At 28.9% G+C, this 13,295-nt stretch overlaps 2 protein-coding genes across 2 annotated transcripts in view; both read left to right on the top strand.

The window, feature by feature from the left end:
* Positions 1-2,888: 2,888 nt before the first annotated feature.
* LOC106690771 (uncharacterized) lies at positions 2,889-6,274 on the top strand. The gene is made up of 7 exons (XM_024362419.2): positions 2,889-2,960; positions 5,016-5,094; positions 5,249-5,283; positions 5,611-5,646; positions 5,845-5,962; positions 6,062-6,117; positions 6,260-6,274. Exons 1-7 carry the CDS (start codon positions 2,910-2,912, stop codon positions 6,272-6,274), a joined length of 390 nt encoding a protein of 129 aa, XP_024218187.1. The 5' UTR covers positions 2,889-2,909.
* A 4,705-nt stretch (positions 6,275-10,979) lies between these two features.
* LOC106690772 (uncharacterized) overlaps positions 10,980-13,295 on the top strand; it is a 16,015-nt gene continuing 13,699 nt past the window's right edge. Inside the window, exons 1-3 of the mRNA XM_014436321.2 lie at positions 10,980-11,073; positions 12,429-12,507; positions 12,586-12,620. Coding sequence (XP_014291807.1) covers positions 11,023-11,073; positions 12,429-12,507; positions 12,586-12,620 — 165 coding nt within the window. The 5' untranslated portion in view covers positions 10,980-11,022. The remainder of the gene's footprint in view (positions 11,074-12,428; positions 12,508-12,585; positions 12,621-13,295) is intronic.

Here is a 13,295-nt window from a genome sequence, read left to right as displayed (position 1 = left end):
GTTTTACTATTTTAAGTTAATGATTATTTTCAATTTATATTATTTATAATTTACAATATTATTAAATGCCATGATTTGAATATTTTTTAAGTTTTAAATGTTAGAATAACTTTATCAACATCTAAATGTAAAGAATCCTAATTGCTCAAGGTCATGGAAATGGTAAGACCCTAAATAAACAGTACATACAGCGTTATATATATATATATATAGTTAGTATATTAGTTTCGATAACGTTTTGTCGTCTAAGACTTTTAGGAACAATTCAGTATCTATTTACGAATTTCGTACATGTTCTCACAAGATTGGCGTTCCTTGCATGCCAATAGCGCGCCCTATCTTATATCATAGGAAACTTAATCGTTTATATTGTTCTGAGGTCATTGCCCTCCAACAGCGGTATTAAACAGCACCTTCCCACGGAACTAGATTGTTTAGTTTTTGAGCTATCGTTTTGTAATTATGCAGTATAATTTTCTCAAACAGTATATTCTTTTTTTCAAAGAAAAAAATTATAAACTAACAATCTGGTGCTCTGCGAGCATCATACAACTTTCACTTTCCACACTAAACACCTCGTACGATCTAAATTGTTGTGCACATTGGTGATATTGAATTGCAAATATAAATTTTGCTCCAGCCAATAATACAACAATTTATCATAAGATACCGAAGCCTTAATGCATTCGGGAAAGATCGTGCGGTCTCGGCATTTCCAGTTCGAATTGGATTTATCCACTTTTATCTTTAAGTTATTCATTCGAATCATTAATATTATGTATCTATACATTGTATATTATTGCTAATCATGAGACCTATTTATTTATATTTTTAATAAACAAAATTAAGGTTCTTTGGTACTTCAGAGAAAGGATTTTTTTATTTTCATTTGCATTTAAGTAATATTAGTCTATTTCAATGAGGAAAAACTATCTGTTATTAAAGATAAATTAATTGCTCGTCAATTCACTGTGATAATTACTTAATGGGAACTTATAGCCGTTTTGGAGAAAAAATAAATTAAAAAATCAAAAATTCTTTTAAAAAAATTTAAAAATCTATTTTGTAAAGTGGCACATCCAGTTGGTCAATTTTAGTGAAAAAGTTGCTGTTACATCCCAAGTATAATATACCCCCTGAAATATGTTATTTAATTGTCTAATGGCTTTTCATTTATGAGCTAGGCTGTTCACAAACAAACACAGAGACATACATTGTACAAGACTAGGTTTTTTGGACTCGGGTAATCTCTAAACCTGTTTTCTTGGAAAATCCGAATTACAAATTTTTCAAGATCACAATATTCCCCCTTATTATATATTCCATTTATAGGTAAGTAAAAGTAAAACCATGGCTTAATATACATTTTAAAATATAAAAAGTTTATAGGCAAAGTTTTAATTTTATTTAGATTGGACTTATTCCGTAAATAGCATAGTGTACTTCGGTGTCTATCTTTACTAAGTTCTAAAGCTACTAGAGTTATTACAAATTAACTCCAGTCTAAGGTAAAATCAATAGAATACCTCAAACAAAAAAACAATTGTCAGATATGCCACTATTCAAGCGAAACAGCGTTTATAAGTTCATCAGGTGAAAATTAACTACAATAATAAATACACAAATAACGCAAGAAATAACGCTGTTGTGATCGATTAAATTAAACTATCAATAGAAGCCGTAACTTGGCAATATATTACAAATGTAAATTATTGAATAGGTTACTGACCTCTACTGTCCATAAATCGATACTATACAATAATATATGCAATCGATAATGCTCCAAGGCATAGATTACTGGCAGGACACTGACGTGTTGTATATATATTTATACTACGTGTTGGTACTACATCGTATATCTGAAGGACATTTTTTCGTTTTATTCCTTGTTGAGTCGCACAATCCTTTGCCATTGTCGGTCTTCTGATGAACCAATACAGTATTGAACAGTACTTGAAAAAAGACGCCTAAGTAGAAAAATGTATAGTCTGCACGAGAAAAGAAACCTCGTTGACAACTAAAGATGGTTGAAACAGGTCCTAGTGCATCCTTTATATTTCGGGCTAAAATTTAATGATTTTCTCTATTCCGCTTACTCGGTAACTGTTTTGGGGATAGAAAACAAATAGTTTTATCGGGGTTATTTTTTGCTATAGTTACCGAATATAAACATACAGAGCTCAGATGGCACTCGAAAACATGAATGTAACTGTCTTTGAAAAGTTTGTGGCTTATATTGTTATCAATATTACCTTGGGCAGTGTGCACTATATTCTGTAAAAATTTGAGAGTCCTCAAAAAAGTTTTAAAGGTGGTAGATAAATAAGTTAACCTATCGATAGGGTGGGTACATTAGTAACTGTGGAGTTACTTTGTTGAAACAAGGATGCTTACAGATCTAAACGCATCTTTTTTTTCGTAATCATGTGAAGGTTGTTTTTATCATTAGTATATATATGTCATTATTTTTAATCTTTATTAATTGTCATTTGTTGTATTGGCAAGAAGTGAAAATCGATATGTATAAAATATATATAATAAATTTACTTTAATTCTCATTATAAACATTTACATTATATCATATTTACAATTTGCCCAGCTTAAAAGTCAAATAAAGAGTAATGAGCTGAAATAATATACGACAATGTGTTAGAATTGTTCTTTCTTCCGTTTTGTATAATATAAAAATAATTACATAAATGTGTGCCTCTTTATGTGATTGTGAAAGCGTAATGGGGCAATCATGCGATTAGAATAAAAATATCATTTACCAACTTCATATTTTAACAATGGATAAAAAATGCATGATTGATTCACATCCTCAACACAGAACAATATATAACTGGAGCCAAAGTTTATTCAGTTAGTTAACGTCTACGAATTAAAATATAACATCATTTTCTGCCAATATGCTCTATATACAATTGTTACTCGCGGCTGGATTGCTAGTAGTATATTCTGTAAGTTTAAAATTGAGTTACTTTGAGAAAAACATCTTGTGTTTTTATTGTTGTAATAATAAGTTATAAATTTATACTTAATGTTCGCTTGTTATATATAACAACTTTTTGAGCGAGTGATGCAACCAATTTTTACGTTTAATAATTCACAAAAGTGAGCGGTTTGAAAACAAACAGAGTCAGAATAATGACAAACTGTCGTTTTATATTTGAACAAACGGTCCCTATGAAGGTGTCTAGCAATTTTTTGTGCGAACTGCTCAACCGATTTTTTAGGTTCAGTGGCTAAAGTCACACAGTATGATCTCAATTATGATTCACTACTTGGGCTCAAAGTGTTGGGAAAATTTTTATTATATTTTAAGAATTCTTGGCTTTTTGTCAGTTTCATATATATATATATATATATATATATATATATATATATATATACACATCATGTAATAAAATATAAATCGTTAAATTTTGAAATAGTTGGATTAAAATCAGAAAAACAGTTTATTAAAAATGTCATAATGCCCTCTATATTGGGTATACTTAACATGAAGGAAGAAAAATTTGTTTTGAAACCTAGTAATATAAATAGTCACATCATAAAATAATATAAATAGTTTTTGAATTATATACTAAAATTATATTATTTTTTATATTGTTTTTCCCTTACATATTTTTCTTTTTCTTTGTTTAATTCTTTATATAGGTGTATTTATTTTCCATTATTTTAATTTTCTCTCTAACCCGAACAAGACTTTTTTTTTCATTAAACATAAACACAATAAACATTTTAAATATCGTAAAAATACGTGTATACATAATATACTCATTGTCTTCCATAATCATATTCAATAAAAATTCAAAATAGCACTTTAATACATGGATACAAAAAAGCCACATGTTCCGCCCATCTTAATCTTCTGGTTTTCGTATTATGAGATATTACCTGACTGGTCCCTCCTAGCAGTTAACGGTTAGTTCTTCGCCATGTGTTAAGTCTATGATCTTAGATCGCTCCTGTAATTGTACAAAGGACTTTTTGTTCAAATCATTCGATTCTGCTTTCTAGGGTACCTGTTAAAGCCAAGATCTCGAAACCCTGATTAATAAATATAAAACTAACAAGTATAAAAAGTAATTTATATAAAATTATAAAGGTATATTTAAAAAAATGTATAAATAAGATGTGCAATATATGCATGCCCGCACCTGATACTTCAAAATTCTCACCAGTTATCCATGCATGTGATTGTGAATGATTCCCAGGGAGTCCAGAATTCTTTATAAGGATTATACCTTCTGCCATTTTCGCTACGTCCTTGATATCAACACCGAGTTCCTCCCTAAAGCTTCTTGTTGTATTTGTAAGCTTGTGTTCCACAAGCCCCGGACCAGAGGCAGGGACCTCTCACGTTGAAGTCTCTTTCCCCGAAGCTTTCCCTTAAGGAAAAAGATGCATTTATTCATTAAATTATTTTATTTTATTAGTACTATGGTTTTTTTTTTTTTTTTTTTTTTTTTTTTAAACTTATTTATCCAATCAAATGTTTCCTGTAAGGAGGATCTGGGAGGGTGAATTCCGGAGAACGAATTTGTTGATCGGGTGAATTAAAAAATTGTGAAATGGTGAAATTGGAGGAGCAGAAATGAGAAAGAAAAATAGGAATGAATTGAAACATTTGTATTTGTTGTACAGACCTAAATTGATTGTAAAAGGAAACTGTAGGGGAAAAAAATTGTTTATTATATCTTATTATTGTATCTCTTTTTTTCTGATTATACCATGTATGTGTAATTTATATATGTCCGATTACGGATTGATAAGTATACTGTGTGAGATAGCAACCTGATGTATTTAGGCAGAATCCCCCCGAAACGTCATCAATTGTATCTGTATCGTGTGTCGGAGTACAACGAACAAATCTCAAAAACGCATATTGCTACTACGAATGAATAACTCACCGATTTTTGAAATAAACTAATACAAACATATTTAAATAGCTGATTTATTGTTAATATTAATATTCTGTATAATAAAAAATATTAAAATATCTGTTGCAGGTTTTATCAATAAATATTGAACAGGCTACGGCTGTTTGTTCAAAAAAAGTTGAAGTTGATGCTAACATTGAAAAAATGGGTGCGTATAACGTATTTTCAACAATTTAATTTTCATTGGTCTCCAACAAACTCAAACAAATTACGTCATTTTTTTCGGATTTTAGTAGATGGAATGGAATGATATGTTTAAAAAATACGTTAATCAATTTTGTATTTTTTTTTTTTTGTTGTAGATATCAAAATCCATGATTCTTTACAAGGAACTAAGGTATTTGTGCCAGAATAAGTTTTATTTAAATTATTAACGTGGGTTCTATCTCACGTCTGATCATCTATACTGATTAATATTTAATTTTGGTTCCAATGGCATAATGATCATTTTAAAGTTTAAGAAATATTCTCTCACCGCTAACGAAATGTAACGTTTACCATATGAACAATAATCAGTGAGGATTTATGTGTACTTTTTCAAAATATGGAGCTATATTGAAGGTTTAGAGATGCATCAGCCTGAGTGGAACTCATCTGTAGTGTTCCTAATCAGTTTAACTTGACTAGTTTAAATAAATGAAATTGTAAATTTATTCTGTTTCAGTGTGATATGGCTTGCATATTAGAGGAAATAGGTGTGGTAAGAATCATTTTCTTTTCTTTCTTACAGTTTTGTTCATTTTCTTATTTAGTTAAGATATTAATTATATAAATTCGGCAATCATTGAAAAAAAAATCATTCATAACATTATACACATTTTTTATCCATTTACCTAAAGATACAATAGATGATATGATAATAAAATAAGATATTTATGTCCCTTTATTGTCTTTAAAGTTTAAGGATGATGGGTCCATCCTCAAAGAAAAATATAATGAGCTTTTAGATGAAACTATTAATGTGGAAGATTTGAGGAAGAAGTATTTGAAAGCTGTTGATGAATGTGATGCATCAGGTACTACTTTTTAGATTTGATCATATTTACAAAACAATGTTTTCATAAGTTGTGTTTTGTAATGTAGTCATAATTAAAAATAAATAAAAATATTTTCAGCAAAATCAAATAACTGCGACACAGCATTTGAATTTATGAAGTGCTTGGAAACTAAGGTAAGATAAATATTGTAAATAATGTAGTTTACTCAATACATGGAAAAAAAGTATATTATATAATAAAGAAAACAAAAAGTGAATAAGTTAATAAATTGTATTTAAAATGTAATAATTGTTAATTAATATGTCGTTGTTACAGGTCCACGTTCACTGAGTTTCATAGCATTGGTTTAATTTATATATTTGCTCTTATATTGTTAATAATCTTTATTAACAAATTTTAAACAAATAAAAACATAAGTTGAAAATTGTATACTTATTTATAAATCCTTTCATAACCAACATTTATTTCAGGTATACATTTCTTACTCTGTCAAAAATTCCATAACTATAAAATTATATCATGAAAAAGTATGGTACCTTTTTTCGAAATCCTTTATTTCCTATAAAGCTATTGAAAGTAAATGTTATTAATTTAATATTCAACTTTTATAGCTACAACTAAACAATTAAGGGAAAATTACTTATTTGCATATTTAACATTTTTATTTGAAACCAGATCGGTATCGGCCTAGTGGGCCTTTACATGGTTAGTGTAAGAGGTAATTTTTTTTTTTTAACTATTGATTATGGGTGTATAGTTTCATACAAAAGATACCCTATATACAATGTTATAAATTAAGATAAAATAAATAGTTTAAAATAATAATACACAATAAAAGATAAAAGTAAATTTAATAACAAAAACAATGACATCTATTGATTTAAAAAAATAAATAATTGACCTCTAATGTAAAAAAAAGGAAGTGAATTTAAGAAAAAGATGAAGAGAGAAAAAAAAGAATCTAAGATAAAATAAAATTGATTGTGAGATGATAATAGAAATAATAATTATAGAATTTATAACTTGATGTCCTACAGCAGCCTGGGCTTCAGTCTTCGAGTTGGGGTTGGGTTTCCCAAGTTGTTGGCAATTGCTCCTTTAACTGTAGGTAACTGAGAGTGGAACCTTATGAACTTTTTTTATGTAATTCTCTATTGTCTCTTTTTGCCATTCCCGATGCAATTGGCTGTTTATTACAAACCAAGGAGCATCCACTTTAATTCTTTTGACTTTATTTTGAAAATATTGTATTTTTTTCCTTTTCGTACACGGTGCCGCTCCCCAGCCTTCACAGCCATACATCAGCAGTCTCAGGCCTATGTTGTTTTAAAAATAAGAATAGCTGTTTCTGGATTTAATTGGGATTTTCTATTTAGGACAGGATATAGCATTGCTAACCTTGCGTAGGTTTGATGATGATATTGTAAGCTTTTTTGCACAAATTAGGATAAAAAAAGAAACCGTTATGAAACAATCAGAATAATTTCTAATTAAGTAAAATGGCCAACACATTTTATTATAAAATATGTATATTACGATTTGAAACTACAAAAGTTTCTAAAGTTATTATTAGTAACCGAAAACTGCTGTCAGTTTTTTCAATAAATTAATTAATCAAATTTCATATAAAATAATAATTAATAAGATTTCTTTTTTTCATATAATTTTCATGTTGTGATTTCATGAAAATGTTTTTTTTTTTCTATTAAACATAAATTTAAGTTAAGCTTAATTCAAATCTAAACGAGATCTGGTGTGCTCATCACACAACATTCAATTCCTCTCCTACTTTAAATTGAAATTAATCTTTCCCTCTTTTATAACGGATATTTATATATTATTCACTTTAGTAAGTTCACATATTGACTTAAAGAACTTAAAAGTTTTCAGAAAAGTACTTTTAGTAATATTGCTCTTTGAAACATTTTAACTTATTTTTGTTTTGAAAATGTGGCAGAAAAATAAAAAAATAACAGTTTAATAAAAATTGATTTAAACCGTTTACTCAATACTGAATTGGTATAGAATTATCTATCGTTAGAAATAAATTAAAATAACATAGCTCTGTGACAATGAATATATTTCTGAAGAATGCCCTGAATGTTCACTATTTGGCAACAAGTTCTCACAGATTAGGAAAATAAAGCTAATTTGGTGTTTAAATTTTGAAAAGTGCTCTGCCTCCCTTATAAATTATAACTTTTATTTGATTTAATTTTTTTTTAATAACAATCCACAGATGTCGATGACCAATAGTTCTTACACCTTTAAAGAAGACCAAATAAAGAAATTAATTTTAATACACTCAACAATTTTATGATAGCTATTTCAGTTAATCGATGTATTCATTTATCCTACAAGTAGATAGAAGTAGCACATAATAATATTGAAAAAAAAAAATTAAAATCTATAGTCAAATGTCAAACACCATTGTGCGAATGGGAAACACCAGAAAAAAATGCATTTTTCCTTTAGAAAAAATAAATATATTATTTTGTTACAAACGAAAACTCATATGTAATCAACGAAATCAATGTTACAGTGAACAAAAATCTTCATAACTCTATAAGGGAGTGACAAGAAGCAATATGATCCAAAATATTCCCAACTTCCAAAAAATATGGTCAGGTTTGGGATCAAGAAAAAAAACAACTTAGCATAAAATGTTGAAGAATGGGAAAATGTACTAAAGCAGTAAAAAAGGCCATAAAACCAATCATTATCAATCCTGGACCAAAAACAATAAAGAGAAAGTTAGCCGTTTTGCTCATCATCTTGAGGAAACCCCCTAGTCACTACGTCATCAAGTAAAAGGAAGACATTTTAACACACCCTACAGACGTGGTCCTTCACGTGTTTGGGACCATTCTTTAAAAAGCGAGTTAAAGCGACAATTTTGACTACAACGGTGTAAAGTGTGAAAACACCAAAAAAAGAGAAATGTGTTTAATAAGTTTCAAGACTCAAATACCTAGAACCGAAGTCACCGTAATTAGTTCTCCTATCAAACAATATTTGTGAGCCGTTGACCTAACGTTAGAGTCATTATTTCGGCATTGTGTAAGAATGAGTTTTTACTTACTGTTGTTATTTTGTTTTAAACTACTCAACAAAAGGTGTTACGAACAAGTCAATATAAATGCAAGTTAGTAAACAAATTGTAGTTTGTAAAAAGTAGGATTGTTTCTTGAAATTTTTTTTTCTTCTAATTTTCTACGGCCATTTCCAATCTAATACTAGAAAAATTCGTTTTTACAAATTTTTGATAGACAAGAAAAAATGATCTTTATTGACCTTTGTGATGAGACTAAGTTTCTATCATTAAGTATAAATATTGGAGCAAATTTTGTCTAAGTTTCATTGCCGTACTGATACGATATATTGTGAGATATATTCCATACATATTTGATAGCACGTATGTGTTTGCTACTATGATTGAAGCCCATGTTCTTTAAATAAATATTTTTTTCTGTGACAGTTTGTTAAATTTATGTTAATATTCTTCTTCATACTTGTAAATACTTTGGTTTTATTTATTTTTCCCCTTTATGTGTAGTATCACATTCAGATATTTATAACAAAAATAGGAGAGCAGATTCACACTATACGTATAAATTAAATGATAAAAAAATATTAATATCAAAGTCATGAAACTTTGTTTAATTTTTAGCTGATTCCTTTTATATTTAAATTTTATCATTACACTTTAATTTTCGTAATCAATAATGATTTTAGCTTTCCTTTTTTCAAAATACATATCTAAGTTTTATTTTCTATTATATACATAGTCCAACTTAAATGTAGTTTCTTCTTTAATTAAAATTATATTAATAATTGTTCAGAAATCGAATATTATTGTAATTGAAATTAAATATTATAACATCTACATTTTTTTTAGGTATTTTGTTTTAAACTTCCAACACATTATAAAAGACTGATCTACATGACAGTAATAAGGCCAATCTGGACAAATGGAATTGAGCTTTGTGGTTCCACTAAACCTTCGAATTCCTCTTGTATTCAATCCTTACAATCCAAAACCCTTCGTAAAATCCTAAATGCTCCTTACTTTGTCACAAATCAAACCATCCATCAGGACCTCAATGTCTCCTATGTTGCCTATTTGGCCAGAACCAGATACCAATCCTTACATAATAAACTTCGCAACCACCCAAACCAACTCGTTTCTAACCTTGCACCCTCTTCCATTCCTGACAATCCTCCGAGGCGCCAGAAAAAAGATTGCCACGAGACCAGCTAATGTAAAATGTTATTAAAGTGCTACCAATGGGTAGTTGTTCTACACTCCTGTAACATTCCATTTTAACTAAGATCATATTTACTAAATATATTATGCAAAATACAGTTGTAAATTTCAATAAAGATATTTAAAAAAAAGTATTTTGTTTTACACTATTTAATGCTAATTTCCAAGATATCAATTATATTTATTCATATCAATATTTATTTATTAATGATGTTCTGGAAAATTATATTAGAAAAGTAATTCGTACCAAAATTGAGATTTATTGATTTTACTGTTAGCAATATCAGCGATTCTTGCAGTCTTTTCTATAAATTTCGACGCTCGACGAAGGAAAATAAGATTGGTACTTTTTTTAAATGATTTATTTTATGATTACTAGAGACCAATTTGTATTGAAGAAAACAGTGTTCTATATTTTTATCTGAGAAACATTCTTACGAAGAAAAAATAATACTTCAGATATATAATTTCACTACATACCTCAGTTTTGAAATATTCACCGTAAGCTTAGAGAATTTGTCCCTAGTGTTAATGTGACAATGTGTTCCATTGTTTGCTTATGCTCGAGTCACATCCGAATCTATAAGGAGAGGATGTGGTAATTTCCGAATTTCACAAAGGGCTAATTGGGATTTTTTGTACATTTTTTTTTTATAAAAGAGGTCGAATGTTAGTTAACAATGGATAAACAGTAATTGAGTGAATCATATCCGTCCATAATTTGGAATATAAATATAGCTGAATTCAGAGATTGTTCAGTCAGTACCCATTCCCTACTGGTGTTTAGACAACAACAGCAGTTATAGGCAATATGCACTGTTCATATTTGGTTTTCGTCACTGTAGTGTTGACAGCACATTCTGTAAGTATTTAATTTAGCTTATTATTGAGTATACACAATATAAAGAATTATTCTAGATGATTTTTTTTACTAAAATGTTATGTTTCATATCTCTAATTTTGCATCTTCGGATTCAATTTTTTTTTTCATGTTGCTTTAGCACATGGTTTTCATAGGGTGGGTTCGTCACTCCCACGCTTATTTTTTTAGTGCCACCCATTGACTGACGGGCCTCGCAAATGCCCTGCGAGAGCCTGTGAATGAGTTTTATATAAAAAATTTATGCTTGAAGAAATCCCGGATAGCGCCGGGGAATCGAACTCGACACCTTTGGGTTAGTAGACAGGCCGTTACCACGCTGCTACCGACACCCCTGACAGTTTCCATGTTATTTACCAAAATAAATTCACAACAAATGAGATTGATTACTCGTTTCGTGGAAAAAAAACTATATCTCAGGAAATATTAGTCGTACAGTTTCCTGTTTGCAGTCAAATTAAAGCTATTTGAATTTATTACAAAGTGGTTTATGACGTTCATCCTTGTAGTAATAGCAGGTTTCAAGATATTAGGCAAAAATATAAAAATTCACAAAATGTTGTTTTTCTTCATTTAAAATTTATTTGTCATAAAACAATTGTGTAAAAAAGGAGTATTTCTTGTAAAGGCTTATATTATAGCTCATGTTTAAGAAAATTTATTCCAATTTAAAAAATGCTCTGTTAAGTTCGTTCGTGTTGTAGGTACTTTAATGAAAATGGAACACTGAATAAAAAATGGATAAATTCTCATAGTGAAAAATTACTGTCCCTGTTGTACAGTATAAGTAAAAACTGAACCATTCTTTATCAGAATTATTTTACTTAAAATAACTCAAAACTAATTTCTTCTTAACATTTGGAACAACTAATATTTTTTATTCCCTCTTTCTATGATTAGCAGTCATTAATTTTGACTCTAAACTGTAGTTAGCTGCATTGAATTAATCAAATATTTCTGTGAAATAAGTTGTTTTTTTCATCCTCATGGGCTTATGTTCAAATAGCCTTAGAGGTTGCTAACGTTCTGAGCTGGTGAGCAGTTAATGTTCTGAGGTAGGGGAAGGCAGGGAAATGTCTAGGGGTAGCCAGCCAGTCCTCTCCCAAAGATACCTACCAACTATTAATATTATTATTTTTTTAAGGAATCTATTCTACTATCTAATCTACTTGGCAAAGTAATTATTTATCTATTTTATTTGCTATTTCTTTTTCCCAAATATTCAACGCAGAGCCCAATAGATACTGGGAGGGGGGCATGGTTATATATATATATATATATATATATGTATATAATGCATATAGTGCTTAAGAAAGCTGTTTTCATTAATTTTTTAGGTTCTGTCACTGACATATGAGGAAATAATAGCTGCTTGTAAAAAAGAAAATGACTTTGATGGCGATGTTCAAAAGCTGGGTGAGTACTATCTCTTTTCTATTGTATTTTAGATTCTGAAATAATATTTTTCACTCAAATTTCTGTTTTATATTTCAGATTATAATGATTCAGCCTTTCCCAAGGCAGCTAAGGTAGGAAGGCTAATATTTTCATATTGAAATATTGAATGAAGTTTTTTCCATTAGGGATTGATTTTCTTGTGAATTATTTGTGTAATGATAAAATTTTTTCAAAGCATTTAAAACTTCTTTTCTAAATCATGGCCTTATTTTTTACATTCCTTCAAAGCTTCAGAAGTTTTATTACTGAATGATTAAGAATTATTAAATAATAATAATGGTTACCTTCGGTAATAATAAGTTACTTGAACAATTGTTTTATATCCCTGTCAAAAATACTCTCATATCATTAATTATTATTTTGTCGGTGACAATAAAAAATATATCATAATTGTTTTTTCATACGTGCAGTAACTGTATTCATCACTTTTCCAAAATACCAAAACGTTTTAATGATTACAATTATTGATTTATAATTATTTCTGAATAGAAATTCATGGATGAATGGAACATTTGGTCATTCACTTAGTGCAGACAGATTTTAATATTTTTTTACTAATTATTTATATTAAGCCAAATCAATTGATAGTTTGAAAGTTATTTATTGATGATGGAATATCTTCCTACTTTTTGTTCCCGTTTATTACAGCTTTTAGTGAGCATATGAAACATTCAGAGTTTCTTATTAGAAATTTGTTATACCAGCGGAACGGCCCCTCCCCGTTCCAATAATCCACTAGCGTCAGA

The sequence above is a fragment of the Halyomorpha halys genome, unplaced genomic scaffold, assembly GCF_000696795.3.
Source record: "Halyomorpha halys isolate HHAL.00 unplaced genomic scaffold, Hhal_1.1 Scaffold1869.1, whole genome shotgun sequence".
NCBI lineage: Eukaryota > Metazoa > Arthropoda > Insecta > Hemiptera > Pentatomidae > Halyomorpha > Halyomorpha halys.
This window is presented reverse-complemented; position numbering and strand designations above follow the sequence as displayed.

Coding starts and splice junctions, on each gene's coding strand:
- LOC106690771 (XM_024362419.2), top strand. CDS start 2,910: ATGCTCTATATACAATTGTTACTCGCGGCTGGATTGCTAGTAGTATAT. Junction 2,961..5,015: donor GATTGCTAGTAGTATATTCT/GTAAGTTTAAAA, acceptor TATCTGTTGCAG/GTTTTATCAATAAATATTGA. Junction 5,095..5,248: donor TGCTAACATTGAAAAAATGG/GTGCGTATAACG, acceptor TTTTTGTTGTAG/ATATCAAAATCCATGATTCT.